General features: G+C 40.3%; 1 protein-coding gene and 1 long non-coding RNA gene across 7 annotated transcripts in view; one reads left to right on the top strand and one right to left on the bottom strand.

Moving 5' to 3' along the window:
• LOC141792076 (uncharacterized) overlaps positions 1-1620 on the top strand; it is a 143003-nt gene extending 141383 nt beyond the window's left edge. The window contains exon 4 of the long non-coding RNA XR_012598350.1: positions 1538-1620. This is a non-coding gene — a long non-coding RNA (uncharacterized LOC141792076). The remainder of the gene's footprint in view (positions 1-1537) is intronic.
• gabrg2 (gamma-aminobutyric acid type A receptor subunit gamma2) overlaps positions 1-17128 on the bottom strand; it is a 91964-nt gene that overhangs the window by 58726 nt on the left and 16110 nt on the right. For all 6 annotated transcript variants that reach the window (XR_012598349.1, XR_012598348.1, XM_074672842.1 and 3 more), the window contains exons 3-4: positions 5230-5297; positions 832-1052 (exon numbers count right to left, since the gene is read on the bottom strand). Coding sequence is in view for 4 of the 6 variants with exons in the window: in XM_074672842.1 (XP_074528943.1) it covers positions 832-1052; positions 5230-5297 (289 nt within the window). In the remaining 2 variants the exon portion in view is untranslated. The remainder of the gene's footprint in view (positions 1-831; positions 1053-5229; positions 5298-17128) is intronic.

Here is a 17128-nt window from a genome sequence, read left to right as displayed (position 1 = left end):
TGCTGTTGTACTCCTCACTGATGCCACTAAATTGTTTTTTGTCAACTTTAATTATTCGATTAAATACATTCACCAACAAGTCCAAACATTTTTAGTACAGCTTTGTCACAGTTTGATAACCTGAGCCAAAAGTTGGTCAGTCTGACAGAATTCATAACGACTCTCTATTTAAATAATTAAAAGACAAACTTCCAAAGCATAAAACAGACACTTAAAGTAATGAATACTGATTCTCCATGCAGGGCAGCCTAAAACCATAAGTTAGGGGGATGAAGTTTCCTTCCAGTGTTCCCTCGTCACTGAAACCTTCTGTCTCGTTCAGCAGGACCGAGCTCCTGCAGGCTAATTAATGTCAGATCTGAAACGCTGAAATCTAAAACGGCCCAGGGCTAATAATCAGCCGGATAATCAGCGCCATGAATCTTTGAAGAAGATGGGCCGTAAAGCGTCGGTGCTTTAAGAGTCCGGGCTTTAATGGCTCACTGTGCTGGGTTTCAAGGAGAGGATGAAGAATGAGACAGCGAATCAGAAACAGAGGAAATAAAACATGTAAAAAGCTGAAAAGTTAGAGCGAATTAATATTTCTGGGTCTGGTGTGGGGGCGCTGTCATTGATGTTTTTTTCTTTCTTTTTTCGGCTGAGCAAATATAATTAATTTTCCTGCAACACAGATTTTTAATTCTTCATTAAAAACTCATTTTTTTCACAGAATGCAAGAAAATAATGACTAACAATTAAAACTTACAAGAAGATTAAATTATAGAAACCAATTTTCAGAGAATCGTCAAACTTTCAGAGAAAACAGAAAGACATCGCCCGTGGTGGTTTTACCTGAGCGTGTAGAGTATCCGCCCGTCGTTCCAGATCCGGAGCATGCGGTTGGGCGTGGTGATCCAGTGAGCATCCGCCTTCTTGGAGTTACGGAAAAACGTGTCTGGGATCCAGATCTTCCCGACCATGTTGCTGTTGAGGCGCAGGACCTTCATCGTGCTGTTGAATTTTAACCGTCTGTCGTACCAGGTCTGGGCGAAGAAGATGTCGATGGTGTATTCCTGAGGAGAGATGGGAAACCAGATTTGATGTGTTTAACTTCAGGCTTGGAGCTGAAGGAAACACATGATGGAAAAGTCTCTGTTTGTGAAGAATAAACCCTCACAAACATTACTGTTTGCAACCTTTGCTGTCAACAACGTGTGGCTTTTAACTGCGCGATGCAATGAGATCAAAGTGAATGTGGGCTGTAAAAGCACTTCTCTGTTTCTCCTGTCGCTGCCAAAGGAAACTAAAACGCTCTAACACATTTACAGGCATGCTTTGCACAGACAAGATGGTGTCTATTCAGGCCAACAAGTCCCTTTGTCCCTGCTTAAGAGTTTGTTGAAAAAGAGCGTCTTGGCGCCCTCAACCTGAAAATTAAATGTTCAACGGGGCAATTAATAATTCCCCTTGTTTGGCTCGAGTATTATCTAACCTCATAACCCGCCGCCTTGGCAGCTTTTTGTCCTGAGCCTGACAAAACCTTCTGTCTGCTTTTCAGCTCCTCTGAGGGCTGCGCTAACCGTGCACACGGAGGATGAAAACGCCGGCGATGGATGCCCGGGCAGAGTTGAAGAGCCAGGAGCAGAGGTGAGACGCAGTCTAGTGTGAAACAGGGAGAATAAAGGCGGCGAGTGAGAGGAAGCTATCAGTCTTTCTTATTTATTTTGTTATTTGGGATGGTTGAGCCCTGCGGTTCAAAGTGGAGTACAGCGGGGGAGAGGAGAAATCAGGGGATTTGTGTGCAAGAGGGCATGGAGGCATTAACTTCCTGACAAAGCTTAGCCCAACAATAAAGCCTAAATCCACGCCAAAGAGTCCCAAACCAGATCTGAAAAACAACATTTTCAGCAGGCAGCATTCCCATCCTTTCAGCATCATGTTTTTATTTCTTTATTTATTCATTTTCCACCAAACGCAGAGTGACAGCTCAGCTCTGACGATGAGGACGACTGAACGCCTCAGGTTCCTCATGTGGGCCCTGCTGAGCCAGATAAACATCTACCTCCTTTTTTTCCTTAACCTATATTCACTCTTGGATCTTCCTCCCAATCCTTCATTTGATCTAAAGCTGCTCCTCGCCTCACCAAAGCCTTCATTTCAGATTCCTTTTCTTCTTCAGAGACGCTCTGCTCCCCCTCCTGACTCTCACACATTCCTGACGCACAATTAAAAATTTAAAGTTGTCTTCACGCTCAGATGCTTCCCTGAAAATCCAGCGGCCTCGTCGTGTTCGTCGTGTTTGTCGTGCCGTACTGTGAAGGCGATGGCCCAGTCGCTCTGATTACATATGGATGCGAAGGCGATCCTTCGACGTCTCGTGTAACCACGCGTATCACACACACGCTCCCTGATGTGAGCACAAACACACATTTTCGTCCTGATCCGGTCGCCGCGTCTTCTCCGGCGTCGCTGTGACTACAGTTAGTGCAGAGTGGGTGTTGTAGCTAAGGCTCTGTGAGATGGAAAGCCTCCACCGTGTGGAGCAGACTGCTCTGCAGAATGACAATGAAAGTGGGTTCACAGCGGGAACATGCCACGGAAAACAATGACACATTTAGCGAGCTGACGGAGCGCTCTGTACGGCTTGTTTGCTCCTGCTCCACACTTCAACACAACACTGGATTCAGCTGCTGCTGCAGCATAAAACACACATCTCATTACTCCACACTTCTATTATGCAAAGCATTTAATTAAAAATTTACTAAAAATGAACTCAGCTCTGATATAATAATTTTAATGAGGAAGGCTACACTGGCTTTTTGGAAGCTGGTGATGAACAAGCAGAGCTCCCACTCGTGTTGGCAGAAACGTTCGTGGTTTCTGAAAGAGCAACATATGAGATGTTACATGGACTTGGCTCAGCACATCAAACAAGCTGCAGGCAGCTCTCCATTGTCAAAAACATTTTCACTTCACAGTTTTTAAAGTCTTTATCAGTGCTGTCGTTACAGGCTGATGAAAACAAACCTCACGTCCCTCAACTGGCCTTCAGCTAAGCCCCGCCCTCAGACAGGATGAGCCAATCAGTGTGTACATCCATGCCCATACATAGACTGTAAAAAAATGGACGTCATCTTGCTTGGCTCAAAGTGCGGCCTCCACAAAAACTGCTCCCCCTGGTGGCTGGCTGCAGTATAGGTTAAAAAATCCATCTCCCCAGTCATTCCAGATGGGCTGTGGTCAAACTTTAAAAAATTAATCCACCTGGTAGAAATGTTTCTCACGTCTGATTGCTGTGGTGATTTGAAGATATCATTTGGCTGTCTTGTATCCAAGTCCTCTTTTTTCTGGAAAGTTTCATTTTCATTAGTTATACGAGGTTAAAAATGAGGTTTTACGTAACGTTTAACGATGATTGACAGCTGACGTTCTCCTGTATTTTTTTCGGGGACTGTAAAATATGTCTGGAGGTAGAGTCAGGAAGTGATTAGACTCTCCAAAGAAAAAAAAATATTATTATTTTTGTCACCCAGCTCCATTTAGATTCTCCCAGAATCCCTCACAGTCTCTACTGCACAGACTCTGGCTCGGTTTAAAATGGTCAAACGGTGTTCATGGGGAAAATTTAACTCTGACACAAGCTTTCCTGAGAGTCTGGGTGACGTGGTGTGTTTTTAACCCTTTCCTCAGACACATCTGAGCAGAGAAAAGTTTAATCTTTGTATGAAGTTGAGCAGCAGACCAACATCATCTCTGAGTGAATAAATGAAGGATGTCTCCATCTGCTCTGAGATCAGCTGACTGAGTATCTGAAATATAAACTTATCTTTAACACTAGAACCACCACTGCAGTCTGACAGACTCTGTGGGGTTTTCTCTGTTAGCTAAAGTTAGCCTAGCGTTAGCTCCTAGCTGCGTTGTTCATCATGTCTCTTTGTTTGTTGGGAGTTCATTGGCCTGTTTTGTTCTTTGGTGATCTTATATCATTGTTAGCTGTTGTCCAAAGGGCTATAGTTAAGCTAACGTTAGCTTCTGGAGCTTAGCTTCATTAGCTTATCTATAACAGCTGAGATAACAAAGGTTGTCAAACATTGTGGCTCCAAACTAACAGAGACACACTCTCAGTAAAGATGGTAAAAAGGAGGTTATATTTTTGTCCTGACCAATGCTGATCCTCTATCTGGTTGTCTGACATGCTGATGCTAATCAGATGCTAATGCTAAGCAGATGCTGTTTATCAGGTTTGCTCTGGGAGCTGTAAATTTAGTCTGAAGCTTTTTATCGAGCTCCAACAGTAAAATGATTGATATCTCCCTCCAACGAGGACTTTAGAGACTTTGGGGACTGAAGGATGATCACTTGCCATAACACCTGTCACTGAACGTTGACCGTTTGTCCCTGTGACTGGAGGGGGCGGGGCTTAGCCATAGGTTAATTGTCTCTTGATCCCAGATGATCAGTTTTCTGCAGCGTACTGTGCTGCATTAAACATCGAACTCTGTTTCTTCTCAAGGAACATGTCCTCCATTAGGGGGCGCTATGGCTAAAATACATTAGGATGTTTTTATGGCAGGAATTAGACAATTTGAGCTTCAAATCACCTTTTTAGCCCCTCATATTTCTTATTCTTCTTATTTCACATCAGTAAATAAGTGTGGAAACAGACAACGCTGTAACTAGTGAACATTAATTTATATTTGGAGCAGCTGGTTGAAAGTTTTAATGAGTGGCTCTGAACAGCAGACAGCTATGATCAAAAAAAGACCTGAGGAAATGAACGAAGTGGTGAAATTATCTGAACAAACCAAAGAAGCAAACAGGTAGCGCCTCAGAGTGAAGCTGATAAAATTCTTGGCAACGTCCGCACAGAAACATCTCTCTCTGCCAACGTACAAATATTTGCAAATATGCTGTTTGGCAATCTGGGAATCTGGCAGACAACCTTTCATCAGACTCCCTGCAAAGTAAGAGCAGTTTAATGCCCTTCAGAAGCTGATTGACACGTCTCTGAGTGATTACATGGAGAAACCAATCCACCACGACAGCGAGGAGCCACCCTGCTGAAGTGTGCCTGAGCAAGGCAGCGGCTGTGTGCCAGCTGCAGCTGCTCTGGGTCACTGAGGATGGAGGGATGGAGGGGTGGAGGCACAGCTAACATGTTTCCACTAATAGATGTTTATTTCTAATCAGAAACTTTAGGCTCGTTAATGATCCTGATGAAACCCTGACATCATGTCTGACTTTACTCACCATGTTGATGGCATTAACCGGGCCGATGCTGTTCACAAACATGTCCGTGTGGATCACCGTCGGCTTGACTGCAGAGAGGAGAGAGGAAAAATATTCAGAAGATGAGGAAAGGATATACTAAACTTTATTTATAAAGCAATTTAAAACAAGTTAAAAAGTTTATCAGTTCATTTGATCTTATCATCAGTGAGAGGAAAAATCAGTCTCCCCCACGTTTGCTTTCACACACTAACAGGTAGGGATGGAAATAATCATGATAACCAAAGTGTTATGAAACAACATGATTAACTTTTGACCCATAGTTAAAATCCAATATTTAATGAGGTATTTAAACATCATCAATAATCCCCAGCTATCGATTACATCAATCCCTTGTATTTAACATCTTAAGGAGCTCTTTTTATACGCTGATGACACGCTTTTATCACAGATAAATATGAAAACAAGTGAACTCCTCAGAAATCTCAGATCATATCCAGCCCATTGTGGTTTCTCCTGATGTAGCTGAACATGTCTCAGCTGCAAAAAGCATGTGATTAGAAAGGAAGATGATTTTCAAATACTCTTTAACGATATGATAAATCCAGTATTTCATACGACAACAGCTTTTTCCTGTCAGTGGCAGGTTGCAGCACCTAACAACAACCAGATTTTTGCCAGATGCTGGTGCAGGCGGCTCGAGTGTAACAGGAAGTTGTGCATGGAGACCATGTGAAAACAGCCAGTGACTTTCAAAATAAAACAAACCGTGTCCAAACCAGATGGTGTTTATCATAACTACAACAACAAACCGACATAAAGAGTGGAGCCAGACCAGGAGTCAGCAGAGGAGGAGCCCGTGTTATAATAAGGAGAGGTTTAATGATGGGTTGGGGAGAGCAGGAGCTTTCTCAGAAAAATAAACAGGGTGGGGGATGATCTTCAGAGTCAGTCACTTCCTTTAAGTCTCTTTTAAAAACTCACTTTTATTGACTCGCTTTTATATGATGCCATCGTTTAGTCCTTTATCGTAATCTCTTTAATTTCTATCTTCCCTTGGTTTTACAGTTTTATTTCTCGTTCATTATTTTATCATCACTTTTATTATTATTATTTCATTGTTTTATTATTCTATCAACACTCTTTACATTGTCATTTTAATACCTGCTGTCCTGTTCTCTGCTCCCAACCCCATTTTGCGTTTTATTTTATTTTACTTTTATTTTATTTTTCCTGTTGATTGATGAATTTAGCTTTTATCTATGTCCTCAGGCTCTAATTTTATATAGCATGGTTCTTGTATAGCCAGGGTCCTAACGGGTTGAAGCTTGTGCTCCACGATGCTTGGGTTTGTTTTTATGTTTCAGCTGTTAAAGCACTTTGTAAACTCATTGTTGTTGAAAGTGCTAAACAAATAAAGCTATTATTATAATAATAATTATTATTATTATTATTATTATTATTATTATTATTAGTAGTAGTAGTAGTATTATTATTATTATTATTATTATTAAATTATTACTATTTTATTGTTTTATTATTATCTTATTATTTTCATTATTATTATTATTATTATTATTATTATTATTATTATTATTATTATTATTATTATCATTATCATTATTATTATTTTCATTATCATTATTATTATTATTATTGTTATTATTATCATTATCATTATTATTATTATTGTTATAATAAATAATTTCCAAACAGTAACCAGTGAAAATCAAATCGAGCTTTTGTTTGAGATGCCCATACTTGGAGCTCAGTGAAGCAGCCAAAACCGTGAGGATTTTACAGCGAGTAACACATCTAGTCCAGGAAAGTCCTAATGGATCAGGATTGCAGTAAATTATTGTATTATTTGTTCTTTTAAATCTTATATTTAGTCTTCTATACAATTAATCTCTATCCCATTACTTCTCATGGCAGAAAAACTGTTGCAGAATTGTGTCGTACTCGCACTTCTTTGGTGTTTCAAAGCCAGCAGAGATTAAACAGAGCTGAAATCAATAAACTCCAAACTGATGCTTTCACATTTTACTTTCTTAACAATAAAAACTTCATCCCAGTTTTTTCTTTATCTAAAAAACTCCTATCTGCTGTCCCTCTCCTGTTGATGGTGTAAACAGTCAGTTCCTCAGAGCAGTCACAGAGATCAGCTGATTAGAAACACTTTATCTTCCTGATGACGTGGTCAGCCTTACAGTAGTTCTCTTGAATCATTTTTCCTGCGACCATAACATTTGAATGTGCTTTCTAACTATAAATTGCTCATAAAGTGTCTTCTCTTCCTTGTTATCGACTGTTGTGAACGCTCAGATCTACTTTGTGTTGGTTACAGGACTCTGTAGATGCTTTAACGTTAAGTTATCTGGGCTCTCAATACGAGCCCTGAGGGGTTTCTTTCATCCCAACCTCAGCAGCTCACACGTAGTCGACTGTTTCTGACTCGTTTTGATCTTTGTCTTTGCACAAATTAATATAAAACATCATAGAAAGAAACATAAGAAACAGGAAATGTGACAGACCCAGAGATTTGACCTCAGCCGTCCCCTCTCAGTGATGTTTCTCGGTTTTATGCTCTCTATAAAAGCTAAATACCCTCACTCTGAAACCATAATTCACTGTTACTTGCTCAGATTAATTGAGCCTAATTGACTTTAAGGTTCCTGTGGGGACTTGTAGTCACCCATGTTTCCTAACAGAGACTCTCCCTGTTTGAGATTTCATTGGAAATCTTTGCCATGGAAAATATTAAAAACAGAGTACGGTCTTGTCGTTCATCAACCAGCTGTCAACAACCCCCTGCCAGCGGTTTTAGACATTAAGAATTATATAATAGGAATAATCAATCTGGCTGCTGACGCTCCTGTTTGCTTTTGTAGGTCATACAGAGGCATCAATATTCATTTCAGAGCGTTTCATAACCGTCTAAAAACTTTTCAGGAGCATTTTATCTCTGTGTGGCATCATCAAGGTTTCACCAGGACTGATCTAAAGCTGATGGTGCTGATGAAGTGGAAACTCTGTGACTGACGGGCCGATAAGATCAAAGTTTAAAGAGTAGATATCTGAGCTAACAACCTGAACAACAACTCCTCTGTACTCCTTAATGTTTCTCCTTAGAGACACTTCTGGAAGAAGTTCATGTTAAAAGTTTGTCTTGGCAAGATTTGATGGTTATACTCAGCCCAAACAGACCTGGAAACCAAACGTCCCGTCACATTTCAGAAGGTAATCCGTGTTTCTCAATGAAGATGGTTTCATTTGAAGAAGCTCGTGTTGGGGTCCCAAACTTTTGCTCTGAGCCACACAACTTTGCTTTCAGGCTGCCTGTGAAGGGCAATGACATGTTCTGGAGGACTGCTTTAAATGTGGAGATTTATTATGATCATGTACTGACTTTACTGTCTGAGGGATTCTGGAGGGGATGTATTTCTTTCAACTGAACATGTAACTCAGGGAATCACGTCCCAAACTTAGTCTCCATTGTTTCCAGTGCTTCAAAACACCTTTCAGTTAAAAAACGGGGCCGCTGTGACGGTTTGTTTGATCACATTTGGCCTTGCCAGGTGTCCCACTCGTCTCTATGGCCAGATTCATGACGCTTACACATTGTTTTCTTCAAACACAGACAGCTTCCTGACCAGGGATGGGGACATTTCACATTTGAAACGATAAGGTGTCGATGCCTGGTACCTGGCAATCAATACTGATACTCAACGTTACCAATTTTGGTTACTTTTTTGTGTTAATGTGGTGATAAATATTAATTTAGAAAATCTCAAAGTTTTTGAATTTGACACATTTATTTCTCAATACATAAACTTGTAATGCTGTGTTCATGTCCTGCGTGGAAAATCTCCTACTCTTCCACTCCCCCACAGTTACAAGGATGCATTCAGGTACCAAAACATGGCACCTTTGATTTAATGTGAATCAGAATTTTGGAGGAATTTGGTTGGTACCTATAAAAGGACCTAATTTGGCATCCATCCTTATTCCTGACGGATAAGACAAAAAGCATTTTCCTGCCATTAAACTAGAAAATTATCGTCTGCCCACTCCTGGTTAATTATCCTGCATTCAGAATTAATTATTTTCTTTCCTAAATTTTTTTCAATTTTTAAAAAAATTTTAAGGTTTGGAACGCCACTTGACATCAAAAGTTGTGCGTTTGTAAAAAAAAAAAAAAAAAAGTCACAAATTAATTTAACAGTAGCCAATATTGAAAATTGTTAACACCTGGGATAAATTTTAATTAAAAAAAAAAAAATATATATATATATATATATATATATATATATATATATATATATATATATATATATATATATATATATATATATATATATATATATATATTTTTTTTTTTTTTTTTTTTTTTTTTTTTTTTTTTCCAGTTTTATTTTTAAAATGTGATTTTGTACTCCTTTTGACAGCTAGGTTAAACATGGGAGGGTTTGTAGTTTGGGGACCCCTGAGCTTTTCCACAGTCCCTCTGCTCACCTGGATGTAGCTGTCAGGGACAGTCACTGCTAACTACTGGCTGTTTATTTGAGCTGTTCCCTGTTATTTCTGTTTTTGTTTTGTTCGTTTTTTCATTTAAAAAATTAAATTTCTGCTAAATCATCCCATCAGGTGAGATAAGACTCAAAATGAACCATTATTTTTTTCCTGTAACGATCCCTGGTTGCCATAGATACCATGTGTAGCACCATCAGTTTCTGATGTGAACAGGCTGAGCACGGCTCAGGACACTTTGACACAAACAGGACGTCCACACTCTGCTGCACCCTTGGAGAGGCCCAGCTCCTGTTTTTGACTAATGGCCATGTTTATGGATGACTGGACTCTATCTGAGAGTCAGGTCAGGGTTCAGCCCAGCTCTGGGACTTGATACAGGAGCTATGGTGAGAGTGAGGGGTGGACAGCGGGTAGGGGTGAGCGCAGGTTTTCATCCATTTTTCATGGCACCAACAGGCAAACATGAACGTGCTCCACAACCTTAACCTCAGACCCACTTAAAGATGCATGAAACAGGCGTACATACACTGCTCACACTGCTGTGACTCTTCCTGTAAACTGTATGAATACGTGTTCCTGCAAACTGGATGTTTGTGCAGTCAGAGTTCATGTTGACACAAAGCTCTGCACCAACACAGCGCTCCTGAAGTGGGTTATTAGTCAGATTACGTCCCAGGTTATGGGCATGGCATGAAACAGACTTCTGATAAACGAGGACGTCTTGTTCACACAGCCAACTGGAAACAGCTCTGCTCCATAAACTCAAACACAGATGCCAGGGAAACATTATTGTGCAATGCCAGCGAACATAAAGTGGCTTTGCTCAAATTTTCAACTGGATTTCAGAGACAACACGAAACAAGCCAACACACCCGCCCAGGCATGCTGGTGGAGAGCTGGTGGAGTCCGTTAGAGGGCTCCGACCATATGCAGCTCTGTGCATTAAGAAGAAATTAGTAGGGCTGTCATTTTAACACGCTAATTAGATTAATTAATTACACCACAAATTAGGCGTTATAAAAATTAACGCAGATTAATCTGGATCCCAAACCCGCGGGGTGTTCAAAGACGCACTTATTTTCAAATGTCTGGCATTTACGAACTGTTTGTCCTACTTGGAAAAAGTGGTGTTCTTGTCTAATTTTAAAATTTCCGATGGTCCCTGAATGTATCACACGTGACGTCAGCAACATGCTTTAAACCGGGGGGGGAAGCAAGAGACTGCCGTCCACATCTCGTTTATTCACACGTCATTTTTGAAAATCTGTAGAAAATCAACCGTTTGCTCAATTCTGTAAAAAACAGATAATTTTACACTCTTTACTGCATCAAACAAGCCCTGAATGATCGATGTTTGTCCTTTATTTAAATCTAAAGAATTCTTTGAAAATTTGCTTCCATCTTCCTGGTGTCATGTTTCAGCTTGGGGCTGCTCTGCACCAATCAGCAACAGTTTGTGTGTTCAGAGCATGTTAAACTGAGAATACTTTACTTTTCTTTGATCCAAGACTTGAATTAAGTGTTTTGTACATAGTTCCTCACAGTTTTTAGCCTTTAGCCCTGGTTCTCCTGACCTCACAGAAGTATAGAAGTTCATATTGCAGTGAAAATCGAATCCACAGTGAGTAAAAATGTGACAGAAGCAAAAATCGTCCTAAAAATCAAATCAGCTTATCTTAGGTACAGGACTGTGTAGATTTTGTAAAGATAGAACCATAAAACTTTTTTCATGTGTTCCTTATGCCTCAGGGTACCTAAACATGTGTTGTATATATTCCCACCTTATTTTTAAATGTTTTTAATGTCTTTTAATGTAATTTTAATGTCCTGGAATTGAAATTCTTTATTTTGGGACCTTAAACAGATATCAGATTAAAATGTGATTAATTAGATTAATTAATTACAAATCCTGTAATTAATTAGATTAATTTTTTTAATCGCCTGACAACACTATAAACTAGCTCTTTAATGAGGAGGCTACCAAACGATGGAAAGCAGTAACCTTCCTCAATGCCACGACGCATCATGATTGAATGAGTTGAGGATTTCAGATTTCCTCCCCCTCCCTCTGGCTCTTCCTCTCACGCTGTCTCTGTCCTATTTGCTTGGATCCCATCCATACAGTCGACTCTGGGGGCATTAAAATTAAATGAGCATCACAATGGACTTCAAAGAGGGGCTGGAGCACAATCAGCGAGGAATCTAAATCCACGGCGTTTGAGCGCGGAGCAGAAACTTCGCTGTGCCTCGGTGTGGTTGCCGGGTTGATTGGTTGGTGGATGAGATGACAGTGTAGCCAGCTAATTATAACCCCTCTGTAGCTGTGTAACTTGGCAGCAGCTGGAAGACCAACACTGAGAGCGAGATCACAGCGCGTTTGAAGATGATGGTTAAGACGGTGGCAGCCGGCCGCTCGGCTCCGCAGCAGCTCTTCTGGGCTGAAGCTGCGCCTCAAAGCAGATCTGAGCTGCTCTTGAATTTATAGCACGAGCCCACTTCAGAAGTCTGAGAATACTGATGATGCCCTTCATGAAACGTGTTCAGTGTGTGGAAAAACTGTGAAAGCAGATGAGTGAAAGGGCTTTACTCATCTGCTTTCATCCTATGCCATCATTGAAGTCTATTTATTAGTCATTATTTAAAGCTGCATGAGGTCAATCCCCTGCAGTGGATCCTCCGGCTGTGTGCTTTTTTTCTCGCTCTGTAGCGGCGTGCAGTGTTTGTGGTTGGCAGGCCGGAGAGTGGCTCTTTGTCGCCGTGGGGGGTGGAGAGGTGGATGATGGGGGAGCATATTCAGACTGCCTTTAACTCAACACTGAAGCTTAATGACAAGTGAAAATAGTTAAACATCAGCACGTTAGCACAGGGCCAGCTCTGTGTAGCTAATAATAAACCACCAGTTAGCCTGTTAGCATGGAGGACTTTTAGCTTGTACTTCCTTGATTTTGATCATATTCCATTGCTCTACGGATGATTTTGTTGACACAAAGGGAGATGAGCGCTTGTTTCAAACAACGAGCTCCGACCGCAGACACACGGTCACTTCCCGTCCTAAAGCATGAAATCTGCAGTCGGTTGAAACCTGACAACAAGCTAACTTTGTCAGTTTGTAGCGTAGTTTATCAGCTGCTATATTTCTCTCTCCTCACAGCCCGGTGCTCTGAGACGTGTCTGTAACGTGTAACGTTAGTGAATCCTGGTTCTGTCCTACCAGAGCTCATCTACCAACTCCAACCTCACCAAGCAGAGCTAACGTAACCTGGCTCTTCATTTTATTGATAGACTCTCAAGTTTGAACAGACCACTGCAGAATAACTGCTGACTGTGGGTTGGAGACAACGTAAGCACTAACACATTAACCTGGGTGTTAGCCTTTAGCTTGTGTCTCAGCCCTTAGCTACTTTTTTAGCTGCTATTCTAGCCTTTTTCCTGTTTTTCGCCATTAGCCTCTGTCGATGCCTTTAGCTCGTGTTTTAGCCTTTGGCTTGCGTTTTAAGTCTTTAGCCTGTGTTTTAGCTTATAGCTAGTGTTTAGCCTTCAGCCTATATTTTAGTCTTTAGCTTGTGTTTAAGTCTTTGGCTTGTGTTTTAGCCTTTAGCCTATGTTTTAGTGTTTAGCTTGTGGTTTAGTATTTAGCCTGTGTTTTAGCTTTTAGCCTATGTTCTAGTCTTTAGCCAGTTTTTAGCTTGTGGTTTAGCCTTAAGCTTTTGATTTAGCTTGTATTTAAGTCTTTAGCTTGTGTCCTAGCCTGTAGCTTGTGTTTTAGCCTTTGGCCTATGTTTTAGTCTTTAGCCTGTATTTTAGCCTTTAGCTCATGTTTCAGCTTCAAGCTTGTATTTTAGCCTTTAGCTTGTGTTTTAGCCTTTAGCCTATATCTTAGTCTTTAGCTTGTGATTTAGCTTGTCTTTAAGTCTTTAGCTTGTGTTTTAGCCTTTTGCCTATATCTTAGTCTTTAGCTTGTGATTTAGCTTGTCTTTAAGTCTTTAGCCTGTATTTAGCCTTTAGCTTGTGTTTTAGCCTTTAGGCTGTGTTAGCCTTTAGCTGGTGCTCTGTCTCTCTCCTGTTTCTCTTTCTTCTGCTCTTCTGTCCTTTTTCTGTCTGACAGTTAGGCTCCAGTGTCCACCATCACTACAAAATTAATCACAGAAATCATTTTCAGCAGAGAAAAACACAGATCACTCTTCTCTCTGATAAACTGAGGAAATCTAAGAAACAACATTTAGAAATAACCTATATTTATAATGATGATCTTATTTTAAAGTGTAGATAACGATCAGGCAGGTATCTAGAATGGAGACTTTTTTAAAAACACTAAGAAGGTCCCTTCAGTCCCTGTAAGGCCCCCAGTTTTCAGTGTCTCTCTTTAAACTGAAACACCAGGAGCTAACAGAGACACATTCACTCAGAGAAGATTGTTTTTGAGTTATTAAGCCGAGTGAATCACTAAATTTGGATCCTGGTTCTTAGGGAGCTTTCCTTTCCTCATAGAAAGTCTCTAATTTTAAGGAAAGTTCCTCAGAGAAGCCCCATGAAGCTCATCTATTCTAGTTTTTGTTTACTACTTTCTTACTTTGTACTTCAAAACGAGCCACACATCTGACTCCAGGCGAACGGGGGAAATGTAAAATGACTCAACTGCAGCTCCCTGACAGAGACTTATTAAAATGTGGCAGCCCAGTCGTTTGCAGCATTAATACAGCACCTCTCAGTGCCCCTACAGTGAGTGAAAAAGCAATCTGCTGCTAGCCTATAGAGGAGCAAGTCTTTATTACTCCTCAGCACGATATGACAGATCCTCACTACAGCCGTTTCCACTACAATACCGTCCCATGAATCAAGTTTTCAAGGGGACTGAATATCATCCTGCTCTGCTCTTTCAGACGGACGTGACAGGCTTTAGGATATATGTGCACTTATGTGGACAAGGGAGGCTTGGCCGGCTGTCTGTCAAAAGAGGAGAGAGCCACTCATCTTCCTCCCAGATCACAGAGACGAGCCTTCAGCGAGGCAGAGTCACAGCTGCCAGGGCCACACATCACGCATGTTCTTAGACACGGGTATTCAAAGTTAAAACAAAACACACACACACACACACACACACACACACAAGGACACAGTGCACAGCCCAGCAGGCAGTTATAATGAACTGAGCATCCTGTGAATATTAAATCCTCTCTGGGTTCAATTTCTGCAGCCCAAACGCAGCGAGCAGGAGCAGGCGATCCGGCTCCAGCTGGACCACCATTTTCATTTCATGCCATTAAAAAGCCATTATTTCTTATCACTTTGCAATTTCCAGCCGAGACATAGGAAAATGTATCAGGTGGAAGGACTAACACTATTACCAGCTACCACCTGGTGAGGAGTGGGTCAGAGTCTGGGAGCTGGAGCTTTGAAGTCCTGGATTACAGAGCACAGGTTCACAGAAATAATGTGTTATTAAAGGGAGTGGATTAGCTGCTCTATGCTAACCTTTATTCATCTGGATGGTGTGAAGTGGCAGAAACAGAAACTTTAATTCTGTCTTAATTAAGCCAAATGTTTAAGGCAGCAGCCTGCAGGTCAGCAACATCAGAGCGGTTTCCTGTGTGGGCTAACATTAGCAGAGCTAGCACCACCAGTCTCTAGTCAATGCATGTCTACAAGCCCAGGCTGACGTCACATTGCTCCAGTCAAGTTGTGATAAAACCAGCCTACAGTCGACTCTATCTCCATTTTATCCCTTTAAATTCTACTTTTTAAATGCAAGATGAAGTCTATTTTATTTGTAAAGTGCCATGAAAAAAAAAAGTTTTATATTGTTGTAGCTCTAAGATCAGAAACCATTGAAAAAAAAGTTTTTATTGTTTTTGTTTTTTCAAAGTGTTGTAGCTCTAAAATCAGAAAGCATAAAAAATAAAAAAAAAATTGTTTTTGTTGTTTATGGTGTTGTAGCTCTAAAATCAGAAACCATTAAAAAAAAAAAGTGTTTTTGTGTTGTAGCTTTAAGATAAGAAACCATTAAAAAAAAAAAACATTTTAAAAAAAGTTTTTTTAAAGTGTTGTAGCTCTAAGATCAGAAACCACTTTTTATATAGTGTTGTAGCTATAAGATATGAAACCATAAAAAAAAGGGTTTTTTTTGTTGTTTTTTTTTAATGGTTTCCGATTTAAGATAAGAAACGATTAAAAATATATATATTTTTTTTTTGTTTTTTTTATAGTGTTGTAGCTCTAAGATCAGAGACCATAAAAAAAATTAAAAAGATAAAATAAAATAATTCAAACTACAGGAATAACATCATCAGATTTTACTTAGTTCAACATATATTCACTCAGATACAGCGACTCAAAAAACTGCTCTACCAAACTGTTGAGTGACAAGTTAAAGGGTTATACAGCACTGTTTGATTACCACTGTTGGTAACCACTGACTGGGACTGCAGCCACAGTTTGTGACACATGGCTGTGTTATATTCACAGACTGGGTGGTCTCTGTGACATCATCCAGCTGTTTCTGATGGAGAGTTTTGATGTCTATCATTGTTGGAGCCAGATTAGAAATATTAAGGTCAACCTACTTCCTGCCAAGGAAGTGTCCGTTAAAGAGGCGTGGCTTGAGCCTCCACACTACCAGCTACAGGGTGAACACCTGTCGGCCTCTGATTGGCCAAACTCGCGATCTCAATATCTTCTAAATCGATGGGTCACAGCCACTCTGCCACTCAGATTTTTGCCGTTACAATCATCTCTTCGTGGATTGGTTTATACGTTGTTTCTGGTACTTCCTGCCTCAAGTGGACACTTGAAGAACTGCAGTTTTTAGCACTTCTGTGTTAGCGAATGGAGATTGTTGCTCAGCTACAGGTTGGGCATAAAAATCTGATGTTTTTCTTAAAGTAAGCTGAAGTTACAGTAAATGATTAAGTATTTAGTCGACTAAACTTGCTCATCACTGCTCACACCGATCCAACAGGAAAGGATCAGGCGTGCCTTGGATTTATTTTTAATCATTTTTAACCATTTTCACAGCAGAAACTGAAATATTTACAATTCTGGCCCAGGTGCACCAGCACTAAAATTTGTTTTGATTTTATTCTCAAAATTTGAAACATTTAAAAGCGAGACTGAAGACATTTTATGGGAGATTTTTAGACATGTTGAGGCCTTTGATTCAAATTAATTGAGTTTTAAAAAATTTAAGACGTTTCAGACCCTGTAGCTGTTAGTGTGGAGGCTCAAAGCTCGTCCCATTCAATGTGGACTCTGTCGACAGTTTGCTTCAAAACTCTGTCTCAGAAACAGACCTGTGACATCATAAAGACTACGTCCATTAATTATACAGACTATGAATCTTTTTATTTCCAGTCATGACCTTTGAAAAGCTGCTCACGCTCCATCAACGAGC

This window comes from Halichoeres trimaculatus, unplaced genomic scaffold (assembly GCF_033239565.1).
Source record: "Halichoeres trimaculatus isolate MK-OKI-2021-1 unplaced genomic scaffold, fHalTri1.1 fHalTri1_scaffold_6, whole genome shotgun sequence".
Classification (NCBI taxonomy): Eukaryota; Metazoa; Chordata; class Actinopteri; order Labriformes; family Labridae; genus Halichoeres; species Halichoeres trimaculatus.
This window is presented reverse-complemented; position numbering and strand designations above follow the sequence as displayed.